General features: G+C 37.4%; 2 protein-coding genes across 2 annotated transcripts in view; one reads left to right on the top strand and one right to left on the bottom strand.

Annotated features, from left to right (window-relative positions):
• Positions 1-24,021, bottom strand: part of LOC117336840 (tyrosine-protein phosphatase non-receptor type 5-like) — an 86,145-nt gene that overhangs the window by 36,014 nt on the left and 26,110 nt on the right. The window lies entirely within an intron of this gene.
• Positions 24-3,021, top strand: LOC117336839. Its single transcript, XM_033897496.1, has 2 exons — positions 24-1,605; positions 2,027-3,021. The coding sequence occupies exons 1-2, from the start codon at positions 48-50 to the stop codon at positions 2,536-2,538; spliced, it is 2,070 nt and encodes a 689-aa protein (XP_033753387.1). The 5' UTR covers positions 24-47; the 3' UTR covers positions 2,539-3,021.

The raw sequence follows: 24,021 nt of genomic DNA, 5'->3' as shown, positions 1-24,021 counted from the left end.
AGGAACAATTGAAGAATGTAGCATCAGTCCTACCATCAGTGTGCGACATGATTTACAAGGAACTGGCAATGGATGCTGCTATTGCTGCTCATCCGATCACACAGGAAAGATTACGGTTGATATTTTTGGGCAACACTGGTCTTGTCAGAGATTTACGGAGCTTGAACCCTGGTCGTCCTAGTGGCAAGTTTGACACATTCTTTGATGCATTGTCTGGACAGATTGAAAACATTACTGCAGCAGATGACCGGCGTCATGGGGTTGCCCATCTCTCCGAGTTTATATCTCTAAAAGAGATGATTACTAAAGCAAAGAATGAATGCCCAGAAGGAACGCCAATTCCATCAAAGAGCCTTGTTAGACTTCAGTTTGCACCCAGGAACCCATATTCCAAAACAGCACACAACTTCACATCGAGAATAAACGTGCAGCATAAAATACAACGCCGCCAATTACGAGTGTCTCATCCCGACGACCATTACTGCAATGCACAGTTTAAGTATCTCAAACAGAAAGCCATCAACCAACAGAACTGCACGCTACTGTTCTGCGATGACAAGGCAAAAGTGCCCTTTGGAGATCCTGGTCATCTTATATCAACAGGAGTCCGGGGAAAAAAGACTATTGTCCCTTCTACCACCACTTTGGTTGCGCTTGATCACGACATGAATCACTCATCACTCACACCATCAGTGATCCTCCAGTGTGATATTCCAAAGGAAATTAATGACTCGTTTGTTCGTGGACAAGTCACAACAGTCATAAATGATTCTGTATTGCAGCAGTCATCTCCTTTTCGGCATAATGCAGTGCTTGCTAAACTACTAGCAGAAAAAGAAACCATGCAACCTATCCTGATGAAGTTTACAGATGGTGGGACTGACCAACGCAACAACATCGAAAGTGTGAAATGTGCTACCATTTGCTTGTTCAGAGAACTTAACTTGGATATGATAATACTGGGTCGATGTGCCCCAGGACACAGCTATGTAAACCCAGCTGAGCGAGTTATGAGTATCTTGAATCTTGGTCTCCAGAACGTGGCACTCCAGAGAGAAGTGTCAGATGAGGAGAGCGAGAAGTATTTCAAACGCTGTAATGGTATGGCAGACATGAGAGAGCTCTTGAACACAAAAAAGCCAGAACTGAAACAGTCATGGATAGACGTTGTCGAGCCTGTGCAGTCCATTATCCGAAATCGGTTCCTCCGCTTGAGCCTGAAAGATGTTCCCTTTGCAGCAATGGATCCAGTACCAGACACTGACATTGATCTCTTAAAGCGACATCTCCGAGAACTGTTCCCAGATCTGGACTTGCAGAAGTTAACCAAGGCTCATGCAAGTAAGGTAGAATCCTACACGTCTTGGATGGCATCGCACAGTAGATCTAGACACTATACCTTCCAAGTCAGGAAGTGTGAGGATTTGTCCTGCTGCTCTGCACCGACACTACCACGGGAACAACTAAATTGGCTCCCCGATCCAGTCCTTGATGCAAGCGGAGACCATTACCGCCCGTATTCCGAGGTAGAGGACATGGATACAGATGAGAAGGACAGACCTTCACTTAAGGCAGCCCCTAAGCGAAAGGAAAAAAGAACTGCAGGTATTGGAATTAATATCTTTTCAATATTAAATGATATTATGATTTAGTATTCAGAATTCTGAAAAGGCATTTTAGAAGATGACAATATGGTAAATACAATGAGAATCCATATATAAAAGAAATATTTTCTCACATATCTCAGTAACAACATGTTTTACTGTGAATATCAAAGATAGCAAACATTCAGACTGTTTAAAGGCTTATATTCAAAATATAAACATGCAGCTGAATTTACCAGGTGTTCATGCATGCATAAGGATTTTTACTCGTGAGCAAACATATTTCAGCAGATTTCCTGTTTTAATAATATTTCAATGTCATGTCTTAGAATTGCGGTACAATTCTTTTCATAGAAAAAACAAATTTGTTCGAAATATAAATTTATTTAAGTTTTGTTGGTGTCAAACCTCTTTCCTTGTAGATGTTGGACAACCAGCTGCTGCTGAGAATCGAGGTGAAGGAGCTACTGCTGTCGACCGAGAACCTGCTACTTCGGATCAACAGGAAGAGGATGCAGCATTACCTGAACCAGATCCCCATTTATGTACTAGCCAGAATGCTAGAGCTGTTGTGACATGTGTGGAGTGCCAAAAGCCTAGGGTCATATACAGTAGACATAAACTAACTGATAGACAAACAATGACTGTAGCCCTTGCTACTAGCGAGTTTGAGTATACTTGCGGCAGCCCTCTTTTGCCACCGACAACAAGCCTATACACAAAAGTCATGTGTCGAAGTAACATCACTTGTTCCACAACAGTTGAGTTGCAATTTTATGCAAGCAGCCTGGGACGCACCGATATCTGCTGCTTTTGTACAGCAGAAAATTCAGACGTGGACACACAGTTACTTAAAAAATACAAAACAGTGTTGCCTATGTGTGCATCTTGCACTAGCAAAGGAAAACAGGCAGTAGTAGCTCGACCTTTTTAGGTCATCTGATCCGAACATAATGAAGCAATTTGTTTCTCTGTGTATAGACCATGAAAATATAATTTACTGTTAGATTGATGTGCTTAATCTGTTGAATGTTTCGTTTTATTAAACTTGAAAGAAATGATGTTTTAATGCTGAGTTCTCGAGTATCTCTTTTAATAATACATATTAATTTGACAAACTCTTCCTCAAGGGGAGGGAGACTACCTAATGTTTAACAAAATTTACAAATCTGTCTCGACATTGAAATCCAAGCTGACACAAGCAGAAAATTAGCATCTTGATGTGATTTAATCTCTCCCAGTTGCTACAGAAGATGTAAATACAGATAAAATAGTATAAAACATACAGTACATGCATAGACAATGATAAAGTATGTTGGAGCTGTTCTAAACATATAAAAAGGCTGAAATTAATGAAGCAAGCAATGTTTCAAATGTGTATGAGGTGCTTTCAAAAGATGGAAGCCCTGCAAATATTTAAAAAAAAAAAAAAAGAAAAAAAAAAAAAAATCCCTACCTACCTACCCTATTTTTTCCCCAACAGGTTACAGTAAACACAGCTAATTTTTTTTTTGGCCTAAGTTACGGTTGTGTTGATCTGGGTCACTCTGACAATGATAAGTTACGGTGTTGATCTGGGTCACTCTGACAATGATTAGTTACGGTTGTGTTGATCTGGGTCACTCTGACAATGATTAGTTACGGTGTTGATCTGGGTCACTCTGACAATGATAAGTTACGATTGTGTTGATCTGGGTCACTCTGACAATGATTAGTTACGGTTGTGTTGATCTGGGTCACTCTGACAATGATAAGTTACGGTTGTGTTGATCTGGGTCACTCTGACAATGATAAGTTACAGTTGTGTTGATCTGGGTCACTCTGACAATGATTAGTTACGGTTGTGTTGATCTGGGTCACTCTGACAATGGTAAGTTACGGTGTTGATCTGGGTCACTCTGACAATGATAAGTTACGGTTGTGTTGATCTGGGTCACTCTGACAATGATAAGTTACAGTTGTGTTGATCTGGGTCACTCTGACAATGATTAGTTACGGTTGTGTTGATCTGGGTCACTATGACAATGATTAGTGTCATTAACGTGCCAGTGAAGTGGAGATACATTCAGTAATGTTCGTGACATTATTTCCATCACAATGGTGTCGGTCGTGGTTTAATTGACCTTGTTCGGCCCTCATATGTAAATGAGAAATTTGTCGAGTGCACATTATCATGGTATTATGGCCAAAATACAGTTTTATTAACCAATCGAATGCCATGTTACATACAGCATTAAATGAATTAGAATTACAGTTCCTGTACAAAATAGTTTTAATTATAATTCCACCAATTTATCTAAGTAAAATAAAATGACCTGAAAATGAATGAAATTACACTGTATATAAGGGTGTGTGACTATTAATGAACAATTAGCAGCATATTCAAGGCTGTTCCAATTAGGGGAGAATAGAGGGCACAGGCGACCAACATAACACTAATTATCAGCCAGCATCCTCAGCCACCATCATCCTCTACTCATGCCTCACACAGCCATTGTGTAATAACTAATTATTGTTAGGCAATATATGAGGGAAAGTTTGCCTTGTTATGGAGAATGTACAGCCCCCTGGTGAGAGAATGTCAATCTAATTACTTCTCCAATGAGTACCTCCTCATTATTGTGGTTCTTAGCCATTTTCTAGAAAGCCTGGTTAGTTTAAATCAGTCGGGACCTTTTCTACAGCAACTAATACTGACCCTAAACAGACCTTAAAGAACAACCTGTGAACAAAATTTGAGAAAGATCCATTCAGTAATAAGAATTGTATATATGGATATATAGACTATAACTATGTCTGAAGGAAGATTTCAAATCTGTGTGATAATAATGTATAATAGACATGATTTCCTGGACTATTGATGTCAAATCATTAAACCAATGATTTCTATAAGCCATGTGTATCTAAATATGTGTCTCAAATCTTGATGATGGATGTTAAACTAAAACATGGATGAGTGACTATCACAAATATTACGTTTTTACGATTTTACTTCTCCAAATAAAGCAGTAGTCATGACCTTGTACAACATCTGAGTTATATAATCACGGGCCGTCCATCATCAGTCAAACTTCCAAAGGAACAAAAGATCCAACTTAATTCATTCGTATATATATGTAGAAATAAATCTCTGACAAGTCTGAATACATGTTACCTAGATTAGTATTGATCTACTGTATACCTTACTATTGACTATCAAACATGGTCTATTCTCGTATGGAAAGTGTCTAAAACGTCAATATGCTTTCCGTTAAGTGTAACAACCCAACGTTTCATACGACATAAAAAACATGAGTAAATTTGTCTATATTTGGCAAATGTACAAGGTTGCATTTTTTATTATTTCAATTCCCTGGGAATTGCTGGAACATTGAGAATTTACTGACTGTTGTCAGCAAGTACCAAGGTCAGTGTAATCAAGATACTTATTTTTTTGTTATATATAATTATGTAGAATTCTAGAATCTCATTCTCAAATCGTAACCTGCAGAGCTAATAAATTACTATCTCATTCTCACATGGTAACAGGCAGAGATGAGAAGTTATCATCTCACTCTCACATGGTAACAGGCAGAGCTAAAATTACCATCTCATTCTCACACGGTAACAGGCAGAGATGAGAAATTACCATCTCATTCTCACATGGTAACAGGCAGATCTAAGAAATTACCATCTCACTCTCACATGGTAACAGGCAGATCTAAGAAATTACCATCTCACTCTCACATGGTAACATGCAGGCAGAGCTCAAAATACCATCTCACTTGAACAAACAAGAGGCCCAGAGGGCCTGTATCGCTCACCTGGTTTCATGAGATATGAAACAAGAATGATGCTAAGTATATGTGTTGCTGGTATTGCTATGTCAATATATATCATAAGCATTTTATATGGGTACATGTACATTGGTTTTATTTTAATACTAAAAATGCCAAAAAGTGCATTAATCCATGAAATGAAATTGACTTTTGGCGCAACCCCATAGGGATGCTACCACACAAATGTGAGTGATATCCATGCTTAGTTTCAGAGAAGAACTTGTTTAGACCAATTGACCCCTTTTGACCCTGCACTCTGCCCCCTGGGGGGGGGGGGGGGGGGGGGGGGGGGTCAGCTCCTTCCTTTATGCAATTTTGAATCCCTACCCAAATAGGATGCTACCATTCAAACCATTGCTAAGTATCAGAGTATAAGTTGCTTAAATCAATTCAGCCAAATTGACCCCTATATCCATTGCTTGGTTCCAGAGAAGAAGTCAATTATATGAATATAGCCCGATTGACCATATTTGCCCCCGCCCCTCAGGCCCCTGGGGGGTCAGCCCCATCATTTGTACAATTTTGAATCCTCACCCCATAGTGATGCTACCAGGCAAATATGAGCGACAGCCATACCTCGGTTTCAGAGAAGTCATTTATATCAATATAGCCGGATTGACTACATTCGGCCCTGCCCCTCAGGCCCCTGGGGGGTCAGCCCCATTATTTGTACAATTTTGAGTCCCCACCCCATAATGATGCTATCGGGCAAATATGAGCAATAGCCATTGCTTGGTTTCAGAGAAGAAGTCGTTTATATCAATATAGCCAGATTGACCACATTTGGCCCCGCCCCTCAGGCCACTGGGGGGTCAGCCCCATCATTTGTACAATTTTGAATCCCCACCCCATAGTAATGCTACCAGGCAAATATGAGCAATAGCCATTGCTTGGTTTCAGAGAAGAAGTCGTTTATATCAATATAGCTGGATTGACCACATTTGGCCCCGCCCCTCAGACCCCTTGGGGGTCAGCCCCATTATTTGTACAATTTTGAATCCCCACCCCATAGTGATGCTACCAGGCAAATATAAGCGATAGCCATTGCTTGGTTTCAGAGAAGAAGTCGTTTATATCAATAGCGCCAAATTGACCCCTTTTGGCCCCGCCCCAGAAGCCCCCAGGCGGTCAGCCCCATCATTTGTACAATTTTGAGTCCCCTACCCATAGGGATGCTTCTGACCAAATTTGTTTAAATTCCGATCAGCGGTTATGAAGAAGAAGTCAAATAAGTCAATTGTTGACGGACTGACGGACGGACGACGGACGCCACGGTATGGCATAAGCTCACCTTGGTCCTTTGGAAAGAGGCAGAGATGAAAAATTATCATCTCACTCTCGCATGGTAACAGGCAGAGCTGAGAAATTACCAACTTATTCTCACATGGTAACAGGTGGAGATGAGAAATTACCATCTTATTCTCACATGGTAACACTAACAGGCAGAGATGAGAAATTAATTATCATCTAATTCTCACATGGTACCAGGCAGAGCTCATTTCTTTCTCACATTGTATCAGGTAGTGCTGAGAAATTGTATTATCTCAATCTCACATCATAGGAGCCATGGCTACAAAATTCACGTTATACATTTGAGACTACTAATCTTACCATTGGAACTTCTAAGATGAATGTTACTGACATTTAGAAGGCAGAGTTGGGATGGGCTACTCTGAAATTGCTAGGTCAATGTTGCAGACTTCATCACACTTGTGCAGATATGCTTGGCCATGTTGTGTTACACATAACACCATAAATCTATGTAGAGAGGTAAACTGTCACTGATTGACCTCGGTAATCTCTACGATATTCTGGTAACATGGGTGTTAATAAATCTATGTAGAGAGGTAAACTATCATTGATTGACCTCGGTAATCTCTACGATATTCTGGTCACATGATCATCATGAGTGTTAATAAATCTATGTAGAGAGGTAAACTATCATTGATTGACCTCGGTAATCTCTACCATATTCTGGTCACATGGGTGTTAATAAATCACAACACTACAACAATGATCCAAATACTATTTCTCTAAGTTTCCTGCTTCTTTTTACTGTAATGATATAATTAACAAGCCATTATCTTCATGAGATGTACATATCCTATACAAAGTTTTGTATATCTTGTTTAACTGTGTTTTAAACACGAATGTCAATATTCATACATTTCCAAAACGTTAAAGATAAGCAATAAGTCATAAAACATTAACATCAGTTTATACAACAATCATAACGGTATCTGATCACAATCCATTAGGATGGCAAAGTTCTTTATCCGATCTAGGGGAGATAACCAGGTCACAATTCAGGGGAGAAAAAACAGGTTCCAAATCAGGGGAGATAACCAGGTCACAATTCAGGGGAGATAACCAGGTCACAATTCAGGGGAGATAAACAGGTTCTAAATCAGGGGAGATAACAGTTCATCATTCAGGGGAGATAAACAGGTTAAATGTCCTGGGGAGATCTAGATCCATTAAAAACTCTGATAACATTAGACAATTCTCTGTAGAATCAAATTACTTGAATAATTGGCTTTATATATGGTAACAACTGCTGACGTGGGACCAGTATATTTAAATGTACAGTAATGACACTTGATGATGGAACCGACGTGAGGTCACTGCCCAGTCAGTCCCTGGACCTAAGTGATATGTCACAATAAGCCTTCCAGAACAGCTCTGGCTAGACTGACCCAACCAATCACCTATACAAATTCATCTTATGGATAACCAACATAAACATCTAAAGGCAATTTAGAAGTTACTAAAACAAGCAAGTGATCGGGCAGATAATTTCGGTCCAGACTGACCACTGACCCCCTTATGTGTGACCTTTAACCTAGACCAATCATTTGCAGAATTTTTATGATTCTATGGCAGAAATATGAACTGTATACCTATTGAAGGGTATATGAGATATCTTGCATAGAAGATTTTTATTCTAATCTAAAGAGCATGGTCATAAGTGTGAACTTTAACCTATGACCTGACCAATATCTGAGGAATAATGAAAAAGCGATCATTTCTAAATTTTACCCATCCTTTCCTTCGATAATTCTATACTAAGGAGCTTGAACACATTTTCTATACTAAGAACTTACGGACATCCACCTCCATTTCGGGTCACGTTTCTTAGAACTTTTGGGATGATAACGGACCTGTTACTTCTTATTTAGGCCGAATTCTCTAAATTTTCAGCTTACTACTTACTAGTGAATATTTCTTTCCCAATTCACAAATTTTCTCTTCAAAATCAGAAAGAAATGTTCTATCCTGATAGATCCGATAGATATTTAATGTTCCGACACAAAATCAGAAAGACAGGTCCCATTCTAATATTTCGGTTAGATCATTTATGTTTCGACACAAAATCCATTAAAAGGTCCTTGTTATCAGTGATATACCTAAATGTCAACAGCATCTCTAGGGCAGTCGTAAAATCAGTGACGCGTTAAATCAGAATTGATGAGGATATAAACTGATACACAGTAAAATATCCACATTGTTTGTTCAGGCCAGTTGTGGTAAAGGCTAATAATATATTTATATACAAAAAGATCGGAGGCAATGTACAAAAGGTTGATGACAGTGGTCCATTACTACCATTAAATGGTACAGATAATATCTATAGCTAAGTCTAAGGACCTGTTTTCAATGTCCACTTTGTTTGTTAGAAAATATTGTATTAAAACTTAAGGGTATATGCTACCTTACCAATGACATCTGTGGTTGTAAGAGTTATCTCCCCTAAGGATATCTGTGGTTTATGTTCAAGTTTAATGGTTAAGGTTTCAAGTTTGTTAATCATCATTTAATGTAAATAATGCAATAGTATGTTTTTTAATAAAACATTTCTATTTTAATACCAAAAGCTTGTAAAACAAAATGTAGAGATCTAATCATACTTGAAAATCAGTTGAATCATAACTGTCACCAGGATGGCTTGTCTGCTAATCCAACCATATTCCCACTCTGCACCAAACACTTTTTGACCGAGGAGTTTAATTATGGCCTTTTATTGGAATTCTTTATATAGTGACCTGTTGTTATCATTACCAGAATTGTGAAGAAAAATAGTTGCATGCATATCTACATAACTATGTTATTCATATGAAGTTTTATTGGAATTCATTAACAAATTTAGGTAGAGTTGTCCTGACAACATTTGTGGACGTCAGACATCAATCCAGACATGATTCCAGTATTAACCCCTCAAACTTCATTACAGAGGGTAATATTAACAGTAAAACGATTAGATTTGATATAAACATCACCAAAAGACAAAAGTTTCCAACAAAAGAACCAACAAAAGAGTTTTGAACATTTTAATCCCAACTTGTTGTATCTAATATACCCACACTACATAGACATACCAAATTCAATACCACCTGTCATACCAATTCTTCAGCTAATGTTACAATGCTATATAATTTGTTGCAGCAGAAGTGCTTCATATATACCTACTCGAGTATAATGGGTTTCATCTTACAGAGTATAGGCTGAAACAGACAAAATAAGCAATGTCTCGATGGAATACATGTCAGCTATTCTATTTTTTATAGCTCCATATACACAAAACCTTTTGCATTTACGTTTTAGACAATGTTTCTTCTTTTTTGACCTGTATTTTGTTTCCGATGATACATGCCGGGATCAGTAGTACTTTAACCGATTGCTATTTTAACTCCCCACGCTGGAAAGGTCGGGAAAACCTCCAAGGTATCGGGATATGATCAGTCTCTTTCTGTCGGAAAGTTGTCTGCTGTATTTATATGATAATAAGGGGCCTTCATTCCCTCTGTGTATGGAAAAAAGTTTGTTATACAAAGCATCAAGCCCTATAGTCGGTGAATGCCTGATAATACCGGTACATGACGATAATATGACATGATGCCAAGATGTAAGTTTGGGTCTCAGATCATCAGCATCTGAAGCATACTGGAGTCAGCTTCAGTATCAATGGCATACAAAGATATAGAGATGATAAAGTTCCATTACAATCTGATGGAGGATGACCAGCACCATTTTACATTGGCCAACAGCATTCTAACCTTCAGTATCAATGGCATACAAAGACATAGAGATGATAAAGTTCCATTACGATCTGATGGAGGATGACCAGCACCATTTTATATTGGCCAACAGCATTCTAACCTTCAGTATCAATGGCATACAAAGATATAGAGATGATAAAGTTCCATTAAAATCTGATGTAGGATGACCAGCACCATTTTATATTGGCCAACAGCATTCTAACATTAAATTATACCAATGTTTGCTTCAACCGAAAATATTCAAAAAAGTATTTGTTGTCATCAATACATGTAAGTCTATCATTTGTTCTTCTTCTCCCTACCCGTGTCAGTTTGTGTTTCTCCCATGTCATGGTTGTGTCCTTGGGCAAGACACTTTACCCTAATTGCTCGGGATGGCATGACCTTCCATATGTTGTTCAGTGAGGTATTCACCAACTACTACAATGAGTGACCCCATTACCCTGGCTGTTCACGACTGTAATAATTAAACCCAGCAAGTAAACAAACTGCTCCCATTTTACTGTTTACAAGATCAAGTTACTTTCACATGCAACAAAAAGCTTTGATGTACATGTATCACAAATACAGTTTGACAAACATAAGTAGGCCGATAAGGGAGAAGAAACCTAAAATAGCCAACCAATTATCTGAGATGACACACTGCCTAATCAGACAATCATTAACCCATTATAAGTACAAACACAAGAGTGAGAGAGTCTCTGTATTGTCTTAACATCAGTTTTTACTCTGACAAATGTGATTTTAGTACATTAACAGCATAATCAATGATTTCTGTCACACGTTGGAACTATTCCAGAAGATCAGACACATTTTGATTTTCACACAAACAATTTTGCTTTCATATCTATGTAATAGATGAAGGTACAGGTCCCTTTGCCAGCTTTACTGGCGAGAAATACTTTTTTTCTAGTGGTACTCGGGGCATTCACTTAAAGATGGAGCTAGCAGGCCAGCATTGGAATTTGGCAGGATGCTGTTTATCTGAATAGAAAATTAGTTCATGACATGCCCAAAAATTTTCGCTTATTTTTTTTTTTTTGTGAATTTGATAGAAAAATATTCTCAAAACATAATTATGTTAAATGCGTAAATAAACTGATGTGTTCTACTAGGATATTACCTGTTGTTTCTGACAAGTCCTAGGAAAACAGAATAACAATCACAACAAATCAAGGCTGTGAAATTTTAATCAAATTGCAGAGGAATTGTTGACACAAGAGGCTGGGCCACATATAGATACTGGGCCGTCACTTTCATCTGCTACACGTTAGTGGTGGTATTGATCGGCCACACGGGACGTTAATCCTCACGTAGGCGGCACTAATAGGTGTTCATGGTCTTTAATCCCCAACCTCTACCACTATGTTCCACCTCATCTGATCTTGTGTCAGTAAAAATATCTGATTTTCCATCAAATCGAGAATTGAGTTGTCATACATACGTGTTGATTTTTTACATCGGGCAATCTCGTCCAATATATATGTTCTTGTTTAAATATAGCCTAATCGTTTCTACACTCATTAATTCTAGTGTGATTGGCCATTTCACCTAAAATGTGACTACAGTGTATTAGGTCTGATTCCAGTCAAGGGAGAGGTCATATCTGTTATTCTTCAATAGAGGGATAATGTTGGTGATTCAGTTCAAATGTTATGATCGATCACAACAAATCATTAATGATCGATAATATTGTTGATCATTACTGGGAAAGGCAAAACACTACAAAAGCTTTCACCAAAATTAGTTAAAAAATTATTTAAATACATATCAATTCAAATAATAAGAAGTCTTATGTGTGTTGAAAATTGTCAAAGTATTCTTTACTTAAGCCATTTGTCCACACAGTGTTGTTGGATCTCCCATTTCCTGTATATATATTAAAGTTGGATCTCCCACTTCCTGTATATATAATAATATTAGATCTCCCATTTCCTGTATATATATATCAATGTTGGATCTCCCACTTCCTGTATATATATATTAATGTTGGATCTCCCACTTCCTGTATATATATTAATGTTGGCTCTCCCACTTCCTGTATATATATATTAATATTAGATCTCCCACTTCCTGTATATATATTAATGTTGGATCTCCCACTTCCTGTATATATATTAATGTTGGATCTTTCACTTCCTGTATATATATTAATGTTGGATCTTTCACTTCCTGTATATATATTAATGTTGGATCTCCCACTTCCTGTATATATATATCAAAGTTGGATCCCCCACTTCCTGTATATATATATTAATGTTGGATCTCCCACTTCCTGTATATTAATGTTAGATCTCCCACTTCCTGTATATATATTAATATTAGATCTCCAACTTCCTGTATATATATTAATGTTGGATCTTCCACTTCCTGTATATATATTAATATTAGATCTCCCACTTCCTGTATATATATATTAATGTTGGATCTCCCACTTCCTGTATATATATATCAATGTTGGATCTCCCACTTCCTGTATATATATATCAATGTTGGATCTCCCACTTCCTGTATATATATTAATGTTAGATCTCCCACTTCCTGCATATATATATTAATATTAGATCTCCCACTTCCTGTATATATATCAATGTTAGATCTCCCACTTCCTGTATATATATTAATATTAGATCTCCAACTTCCTGTATATATTTATTAATGTTGGATCTCCCACTTCCTGTATATATATATTAATGTTGGATCTCCCACTTCCTGTATATATATTAATGTTGGATCTCCCACTTCCTGTATATATATTAATGTTGGATCTCCCACTTCCTGTATATATAAAAATGTTGGATCTCCCACTTCCTGTATATATATCAATGTTAGATCTCCCACTTCCTGCATATATATATTAATATTAGATCTCCCACTTCCTGTATATATATCAATGTTAAATCTCCCACTTCCTGTATATATATATTAATGTTGGATCTCCCACTTCCTGTATATATATATCAATGTTGGATCTCCCACTTCCTGTATATATATTAATGTTGGATCTCCCACTTCCTGTATATATAAAAATGTTGGATCTCCCACTTCCTGTATATATATCAATGTTAGATCTCCCACTTCCTGTATATATATATTAATGTTGGATCTCCCACTTCCTGTATATATATCAATGTTGGATCTCCCACTTCCTGTATATATATTAATGTTAGATCTCCCACTTCCTGTATACAGTATCAATGTTGGATCTCCCACTTCCTGTATATATATTAATGTTGGATCTCCAACTTCCTGTATATATATTAATGTTGGATCTCCCACTTCCTGTATATATAAAAATGTTGGATCTCCCACTTCCTGTATATATATCAATGTTAGATCTCCCACTTCCTGTATATATATATTAATGTTGGATCTCCCACTTCCTGTATATATATATCAATGTTGGATCTCCCACTTCCTGTATATATATTAATGTTAGATCTCCCACTTCCTGTATACAGTATCAATGTTGGATCTCCCACTTCCTGTATATATATTAATGTTGGATCTCCAACTTCCTGTATATATATTAATGTTGGATCTCCCACTTCCTGTATATATATTAATATTAGATCTCCCACTTCCTATATATATATATTAATGTTGGATCTCCCACTTCCTGTATATATATATCAATGTTGGATCTCCCACTTCCTATATATATATATATCAATGTTGGATCTCCCACTTCCTGTATATATATATCAATGTTGGATCTCCCAATTCCTGTATATATATATCAATGTTGGATCTCCCACTTCCTGTATATATATTAATGTTGGATCTCCCACTTCCTGTATATTAATGTTAGATCTCCCACTTCCTGTATATATATTAATATTAGATCTCCAACTTCCTGTATATATATTAATGTTGGATCTTCCACTTCCTGTATATATATTAATATTAGATCTCCCACTTCCTGTATATATATATTAATGTTGGATCTCCCACTTCCTGTATATATATATCAATGTTGGATCTCCCACTTCCTGTATATATATATCAATGTTGGATCTCCCACTTCCTGTATATATATTAATGTTAGATCTCCCACTTCCTGCATATATATATTAATATTAGATCTCCCACTTCCTGTATATATATCAATGTTAGATCTCCTACTTCCTGTATATATATTAATATTAGATCTCCAACTTCCTGTATATATTTATTAATGTTGGATCTCCCACTTCCTGTATATATATATTAATGTTGGATCTCCCACTTCCTGTATATATATTAATGTTGGATCTCCCACTTCCTGTATATATATTAATGTTGGATCTCCCACTTCCTGTATATATAAAAATGTTGGATCTCCCACTTCCTGTATATATATCAATGTTAGATCTCCCACTTCCTGCATATATATATTAATATTAGATCTCCCACTTCCTGTATATATATCAATGTTAGATCTCCCACTTCCTGTATATATATATTAATGTTGGATCTCCCACTTCCTGTATATATATATCAATGTTGGATCTCCCACTTCCTGTATATATATTAATGTTGGATCTCCCACTTCCTGTATATATAAAAATGTTGGATCTCCCACTTCCTGTATATATATCAATGTTAGATCTCCCACTTCCTGTATATATATATTAATGTTGGATCTCCCACTTCCTGTATATATATATCAATGTTGGATCTCCCACTTCCTGTATATATATTAATGTTAGATCTCCCACTTCCTGTATACAGTATCAATGTTGGATCTCCCACTTCCTGTATATATATTAATGTTGGATCTCCAACTTCCTGTATATATATTAATGTTGGATCTCCCACTTCCTGTATATATATTAATATTAGATCTCCCACTTCCTATATATATATATTAATGTTGGATCTCCCACTTCCTGTATATATATATCAATGTTGGATCTCCCACTTCCTATATATATATATATCAATGTTGGATCTCCCACTTCCTGTATATATATATCAATGTTGGATCTCCCAATTCCTGTATATATATATCAATGTTGGATCTCCCACTTCCTGTATATATATTAATGTTGGATCTCCCACTTCCTGTATATATAACAAGAGGCCCATGGGCCTTAACAGTCACCTGATTTTTGAAATATTTCAGTTAATTTGAATGAAAGAATGAATTTTAAAACAAATACAACAAATGATAGTCAAAAATGTGATTTCCCTATAACTATAGTCAAGTTTATCCCCTCCCATGGGGCAAACGTGAGACCCCAGGGCTAGGAAATTCACAATTATGGTAAAGCACCTTAAGACCCTTCCATCTGTGAAGAGTATTTAATTCTACCTTATGTGGGTTGTAAGAAGAATATTTTTAAAATTTCAGTTAATTTGACCCTTTTTACCCTTTTTGGCCCCGCTCATTAGCCCCTGGGGGTCAGTCAGGGCCAACATGTACATACCTTAAAACTGTCATCCCATGCTGATAATTTGAACCAAGTTAGAATAAATTCCAATAGAAATCCAACAAATAATAGTCAAAAATGTGATTTCCCTATATAAGCTATAGTAAAGTTTACCCCCTCCCGAGGGGCAAACATGAGACCCCAGGGTCATGAAATTCACAATTTTGGTAAAGCACCATAAGACCCTTCCATCAATGAAGAGTATTTGATTCTACCATATCTGAGAGTAGAGAAGAGGATTTTTGAAATTTCAGTCAATTTGAACCTTTTTGGCCCCGCCCACCAGCCCCTGGGGGTCAACCAGGGCAAACATGTACGTACCATCAAACTGTCATCCCATGCTGATAATTTGAACCAAGTTAGAATGAATTCCAATACAAATCCAACAAATAATAGTCAAAAATGTGATTTCCCTATATAAACTATAGTAAAGTTTACCCCCTCCCCAGGGGCAAACGTGAGACCCCAGGGTCATGAAATTCACAATTTTGGTAAGCACCTTAAGACCCTTCCATCTATGAAGAGTATTTGAGTCTACCATATCTGAGAGTAGAGAAGAAGACTTTTGAAATTTCAGTCAATTTGACCCTTTTTGGTCCCGCCCACCAGCCCCTGGGGGTCAACCAGGGCCAACATGTACATACCATCAAACTGTCATCCCATGCTGATAATTTGAACCAAGTTAGAATGAATTCCGATACAAATCCAACAAATAATAGTCAAAAATGTGATTTCCCTTTATAAACCATAGTAAGGTTTACCCCTCCCCAGGGGCAAATGTGAGACCCCAGGGTCATGAAATTAACAATTTTGGTAAAGCACCTTAAGACCCTTCCATCTGTGAAGAGTATTTGATTCTACCATATCTGAGAGTAGAGAAGAAGATTTTTGAAATTTCAGTCAATTTGAACCTTTTTGGCCCCGCCCACCAGCCCCTGGGTGTCAACCAGGGCAAACATGTACGTACCATCAAACTGTCATCCCATGCTGATAATTTGAACCAAGTTAGAATGAATTCCAATAGAAATCCAACAAATAATAGTCAAAAATGTGATTTCCCTATATAAACTATAGTAAAGTTTACCCCCTCCCCAGGGGCAAACGTGAGACCCCAGGGACATGAAATTCACAATTTTGGTAGAGCACCTTAAGACCCTTTCATCTATGAAGAGTGTTTGATTCCACCTTATCTGAGAGTAGAGAAGAAGATTTTTGAAGTTTTAGTCAATTTGACCCTTTTTGGCCCCGCCCCTCAGGCCCCCGGGGGATGGGGACCATATAATTCACAAATTTAGTTGACCTTTAGCCATAGAAGCTCCCTGCCAAATTTCATTGAATTTGGTTCAGTGGTTTTGGAGAAGAAGTTGAAAATGTAAATTGTTTACGGACGGACGACGAACGACGCACGACGACGGACAAATGGCGATAAGAAACTTGAGACTTTGTCTCAGGTGACCTAAAAATGTTGGATCTCCCACTTCCTGTATATATATCAATGTTAGATCTCCAACTTCCTGTACATATATTAACATTAGTTCTCCCACTTCCTTTATATATATCAATGTTAGATCTCCCACTTCCTGTATATATATATTAATGTTGGATCTCCCACTTCCTGTATATATATATTAATGTTGGATCTCTCACTTCCTGTATATATATTCATGTTGGATCTCCCAATTCCTGTATATATATATTAATGTTGGATCTCCCACTTCCTGTATATATATTAAAGTTGGATTTCTCCTATATTTTGCTTCCCCTACAGGTTGGGCTCCGGGTACATACCGGTAATTCAGACTCCACTCAAGGGGAGAAAAGAATCAAACATTTTACTGATAACGATGTAATCATGGTGGGTGTATGTACAAACATGTGACAGCCAAATGCAAGTCAAAGTTAATCAACATTTACAATACATTTTGAGAACAACTTTCATCAATCAAATTATCTAATTGAATTTAAATCTTACCATTGAAATTGATTACAATAAACATAAAATTTATTACTGTATCAAGCCAATTCCACAAATTACAGCTTTCTTTGAATTCAAATCAATGAATTGTTAAAAATTATATCTATAAAATTATAAAATTGATGAAATCAGAATTCTTTATGAGGTAAAATTTTACTGATTTCTATGGTACAACAGTATCCCATTTCTATCGCTATATCACATGTCAATTTAATGATTTTTAGATGATAAAGTTCCTGTCATAAAACAGCACAGGGAACTGACTGGTCCTTGTCCTTCAGAAATATCTATAACACCACTCATTACAACTCTCCCAGAAGTACATCAATTCCATTTTCTCCAAGGAATGCTTTACACCAAATTTGGACAAAATCTTGTTATTCCTACGTACTGAAGAAGGATTTTGAAGAATTAGCTTAATTTCCCCATTAGGCCTGCCTAGGCTACAGGTGTGGTGGGGTTACTATAAGGGGAGGGAGGTCCAGACCTGATATCAATATTTAGACAAAATTTATTTCTGACTTATAACAAAAGGATGCTTTAAAGAAAATTTGGACAAATCCCTGTCATTCCTACAGAAAACGAGGGATCTTAAAGACTGCTATATTTCCCCTTTCTGTCCTGCCCTTTACTTAACAAGAGGCCCGCATGGGCCTTAACGGTCACATGAGTTTTGATATATTTTAGCATATTGTGGCCCCTGTGACTTTGAATGAAGGTCAAGGTCATCCATTTATACAAACTTCGTCTCAGGTGACCTTAAAATTTGGTTCTATTTCAAGGTGTTTAAAAATTAATCGATCAATTAATTCCTGTCTAGTAGCGAATTTAAGGAAAAGTTGACAGAGGGGTGACTGCAGCTGCTGGATGCTAATTCTAAGTAAAATTGGAAAAATTTACATCATATCTCTCTTATTGGTCCGGAGGATGCACAAGGGATTTATGGGAGGAAACCCAGGGATATCTTGTAGATGGATGTAGTAACTACCCAAGGATATCTTGTAGATGGATGTAGTAACTACCCAAGGATATCTTGTAGATGGATGTAGTAACTACCCAGGGATATCTTGTAGATGGATGTAGTAACTACCCAAGGATATCTTGTAGATGGATGTAGTAACTACCCAGGGATATCTTGTAGATGGATGTAGTAACTACCCAAGGATATCTTGTAGATGGATGTGGTAACTACCCAAGGATATCTTGTAGATGGATGTAGTAACTACCCAAGGATATCTTGTAGATGGATGTAGTAACTACCCAGGGATATCTTGTAGATGGATGTAGTAACTACCCAAGGATATCTTGTAGATGGATGTGGTAACTACCCAAGGATATCTTGTAGATGGATGTAGTAACTACCCAGGGATATCTTGTAGATGGATGTAGTAACTACCCAAGGATATCTTGTAGATGGATGTAGTAACTACCCAAGGATATCTTGTAGATGGATGTAATAACTACCCAAGGATATCTTGTAGATGGATGTAGTAACTACCCAAGGATATCTTGTAGATGGATGTAGTAACTACCCAAGGATATCTTGTAGATGGATGTAGTAACTACCCAAGGATATCTTGTAGATGGATGTATAGTAACCGAGTCTTGGGCAAATACTATGTAACATGTCTGGGAAGCTGTTTATTACTGTAAGCTACATGATTACATACACTCTGCTCTATCATCAAAAAAATCAAATTGAAAATACATTACATCCTCCAAACTTCTTCAAGTGACATTACAGAAGCCTGTTCCCATCAAATAGACAAGGAACTTCCAGCTCAAACTTAATTACGAAGCGAAATAATGTTCTTGGTCTAATGAAATAACAAAACTATATGTAGCTGTTGTTGGAATGAAGCAGGCCTAAACCTTAAAAAGACTGTTACAGGTTGAGCTTGGTACATTAACGGATATCAAACAAATTTATATGATCTGGTTGTAAAAATATTACGCTGTCCCTGTTGACTGATAAGAAACCTCCATGGTCAGAGCAAACTGAAATAGATGAGAACTACTTTCTCATAACTTCATTAACTTTTGTTTCCTAATAAGTTACTATCTATACTGCCCTTTTATGTTACTCCTAATCCACACCATATACATACTGTCCTAATATGTTACTCCTAGGCCACACCATACTGTCCTAATATGTTACTCCTAGGCCACACCATACTGTCCTTATATGTTACTCCTAATCCACACCATATACATATATACTGTCCTAATATGTTACTCCTAGGCCACACCATACTGTCCTAATATGTTACTCCTAGGCCACACTATACTGTCCTAATATGTTACTCCTAGGCCACACCATACTGTCCTAATATGTTACTCCTAGGCCACACCATACTGTCCTAATATGTTACTCCTAGGCCACACCATACTGTCCTAATATGTTACTCCTAGGCCACACCATACTGTCCTAATATGTTACTCCTAGGCCACACGATACTGTCCTAATATGTTACTCCTAGGCCACACTATACTGTCCTAATATGTTACTCCTAGGCCACACTATACTGTCCTAATATGTTACTCCTAGGCCACACCATACTGTCCTAATATGTTACTCCTAGGCCACACCATACTGTCCTAATATGTTACTCCTAGGCCACACCATACTGTCCTAATATGTTACTCCTAGGCCACACTATACTGTCCTAATATGTTACTCCTAGGCCACACCATACTGTCCTAATATGTTACTCCTAGGCCACACCATACTGTCCTAATATGTTACTCCTAGGCCACACCATACTGTCCTAATATGTTACTCCTAGGCCACACTATACTGTCCTAATATGTTACTCCTAGGCCACACTATACTGTCCTAATATGTTACTCCTAGGCCACACCATACTGTCCTAATATGTTACTCCTAGGCCACACCATACTGTCCTAATATGTTACTCCTAGGCCACACTATACTGTCCTAATATGTTACTCCTAGGCCACACCATACTGTCCTAATATGTTACTCCTAGGCCACACCATACTGTCCTAATATGTTACTCCTAGGCCATACCATACTGTCCTAATATGTTACTCCTAGGCCACACTATACTGTCCTAATATGTTACTCCTAGGCCACACCATACTGTCCTAATATGTTACTCCTAGGCCACACCATACTGTCCTTATATGTTACTCCTAGGCCACACCATACTGTCCTTATATGTTACTCCTAATCCACACCATACTGTCCTAATATGTAACTCCTACACCACACCATACTGTCCTAATATGTTACTCCTAGGCCACACCATACTGTCCTAATATGTTACTCCTAATCCACACCATACTGTCCTAATATGTTACTCCTAGGCCACACCATACTGTCCTAATATGTTACTCCTAATCCACACCATACTGTCCTAATATGTAACTCCTACGCCACACCATACTGTCCTAATATGTTACTCCTAGGCCACACCATACTGTCCTAATATGTTACTCCTAGGCCACACCATACTGTCCTAATATGTTACTCCTAGGCCACACCATACTGTCCTAATATGTTACTCCTAGGCCACACCATACTGTCCTAATATGTTACTCCTAGGCCACACCATACTGTCCTAATATGTTACTCCTAGGCCACACCATACTGTCCTAATATGTTACTCCTAGGCCACACCATACTGTCCTAATATGTTACTCCTAGGCCACACCATACTGTCCTAATAATTATTGTTACTCCTAATCCACACCATACTGTCCTAATATGTTTCTCCTAGGCCACACCATACTGTCCTAATATGTTACTCCTAGGCCACACCATACTGTCCTAATATGTTACTCCTAATCCACACCATACTGTCCTAATATATTACTCCTAGGCCACACCATACTGTCCTAATATGTTACTCCTAGGCCACACCATACTGTCCTAATATGTTACTCCCAGGCCACACCATACTGTGCTAATATGTTACTCCTAGGCCACACTATACTGTCCTAAAATGTTACTCCTAGGTCACACCATACTGTCCTAATATGTTACTCCTAGGCCACACCATACTGTCCTAATATGTTACTCCTAGGCCACACCATACTGTCCTAATATGTTATTCCTAATCCACACCATACTGTCCTAATATGTTACTCCTAGGCCACACCATACTGTCCTAATATGTTACTCCTAGGCCACACCATACGGTCCTAATATGTTACTCCTAGGTCACACCATACTGTGCTAATATGTTACTCCTAGGCCACACCATACTGTCCTAATATGTTACTCCTACGCCACACCATACTGTCCTAATATGTTACTCCTAGGCCACATGCACCATACAGGATATTATTTCTGATTGTGTTCAATGGCTTCACACATTGTTAATTGATAGAGTACGCACAGGACTTCTCCATCAACACCATTGTCACTGAAAGCTTGGTCCTCAAAGACACTCCATAATTCAACAGTCGCGACATGCAACTCACAGTGGAACAAAAGTTCTAAATGCGCTTCATTAGCCCATAAATAGTCGTGTAGTACAATATGCAATGAATGGATCAATTTGTATAGCATTGTACGTAGTTGCTTTATATGAAGTGAAATCCAATGTGCAAACCTTTACATTTACAGAAATATGCCTTGATGATTATCATTACACCTTTTAACTTTACAATTATTTTGTTTTCAGATTTAATGATTATAAAAATAGCAAAAGTTCCTATATATGGTTAAGCTAACCAGTCCTGATAAAATGGGTTCCTGAGCTTCATTAGGTAAATACTATAGTTCTACTGATTCTAATGACCAGCTTATGCTTAACTCATCAGATTTGTCAACTTTTATTCCTCTATATATATATACAGATTTATTTTCATTACATTTTTCACACTTAATTTTTTTCATATTAAATCTATTAACTTAAAATGAAACATGAAAATCAACCTTTATCTGTTTAAGCCTAACTAGGCTTTGAATAACAGAGCACACATCAAGCTTCGTCAACCTAAAATCAACAGAAATATTCTTCTCTTTTAAAAAAAAATCATTGAATATAACTACAAATAAAAGAAATACATCAAAGATATGATATGAAAACAGAACAAAATTGTTGTATTTGTAGGTGTTTCAAAATTATTGATAAAATATTTTTTGAAATGAAGATTAAAGCCGTCAATGCTGATTGCAGTTGATAATTACTAGGCATATTTTGATGAGTTCACTAGGGACAATACATCAGGCTGGTATTTTGGTACTAAACACCGACTAATAGACAATTATCTGATAAATAATACATTGAATATGGATGTGCATAAATAGCTACCAGTACGGCTAGCATTGTAGTAGTATTTACTTTTAAACTCCGTACCATTAGGGTTCTGTCATACATCTGTATAAATATTACACCATCACTACCATTAATGAGTTCACCACACTGCCAGACAATGGTCGGATACTAGGGTAAATATTCGTGTTACCTATGTTAATTAAACTATAATACAGAATGGAACAGGTCAAAATACATTGCATAACGCATGACAAATGATATTGTATAACATGCATACGACAAATGATATTGTATAACATACGACAAATTCCATTGTGCAATCTGTCAGGGGGACAGTGTCTGATCCAATATTATTTCTATATGTTAGGGAGTCTGTGTCCTATCAATGTAGGCCCTGGTCAATATAAACACCCTGTTTTGTCTGTGTCCTAACAATGTAGGCCCTGGTCAATATAAACACCCTGTTTTGTCAGTGTCCTAACAATGTTGGCCCTGGTCAATATAAACACCCTGTTTTGTCAGTGTCCTAACAATGTAGGCTCTGGTCAACATAAACACCCTGTTTTGTCCGTGTCCTAACAATGTAGGCCCTGGTCAATATAAACACCCTATTTTGTCAGTGTCCTAACAATGTAGGCCCTGGTCAATATAAACACCCTGTTTTGTCAGTGTCCTAACAATGTAGGCCCTGGTCAATATAAACACCCTGTTTTGTCAGTGTCCTAACAATGTAGGCCCTGGTCAATATAAACACCCTGTTTTGTCAGTGTCCTAACAATGTAGGCCCTGGTCAATATAAACACCCTGTTTTGTCAGTGTCCTAACAATGTAGGCCCTGGTCAATATAAACACCCTGTTTTGTCAGTGTCTTAACAATGTAGGCCCTGGTCAATATAAACACCCT

The sequence above is a fragment of the Pecten maximus genome, chromosome 10, assembly GCF_902652985.1.
Source record: "Pecten maximus chromosome 10, xPecMax1.1, whole genome shotgun sequence".
In the NCBI taxonomy this organism is placed as follows: Eukaryota; Metazoa; Mollusca; class Bivalvia; order Pectinida; family Pectinidae; genus Pecten; species Pecten maximus.
The sequence above is the reverse complement of the archived record's forward strand: the minus strand, read 5'-3'. Positions and strand labels throughout refer to the sequence as shown.

Coding starts and splice junctions, on each gene's coding strand:
- LOC117336839 (XM_033897496.1), top strand. CDS start 48: ATGATTTACAAGGAACTGGCAATGGATGCTGCTATTGCTGCTCATCCG. Junction 1,606..2,026: donor AAAGGAAAAAAGAACTGCAG/GTATTGGAATTA, acceptor CTTTCCTTGTAG/ATGTTGGACAACCAGCTGCT.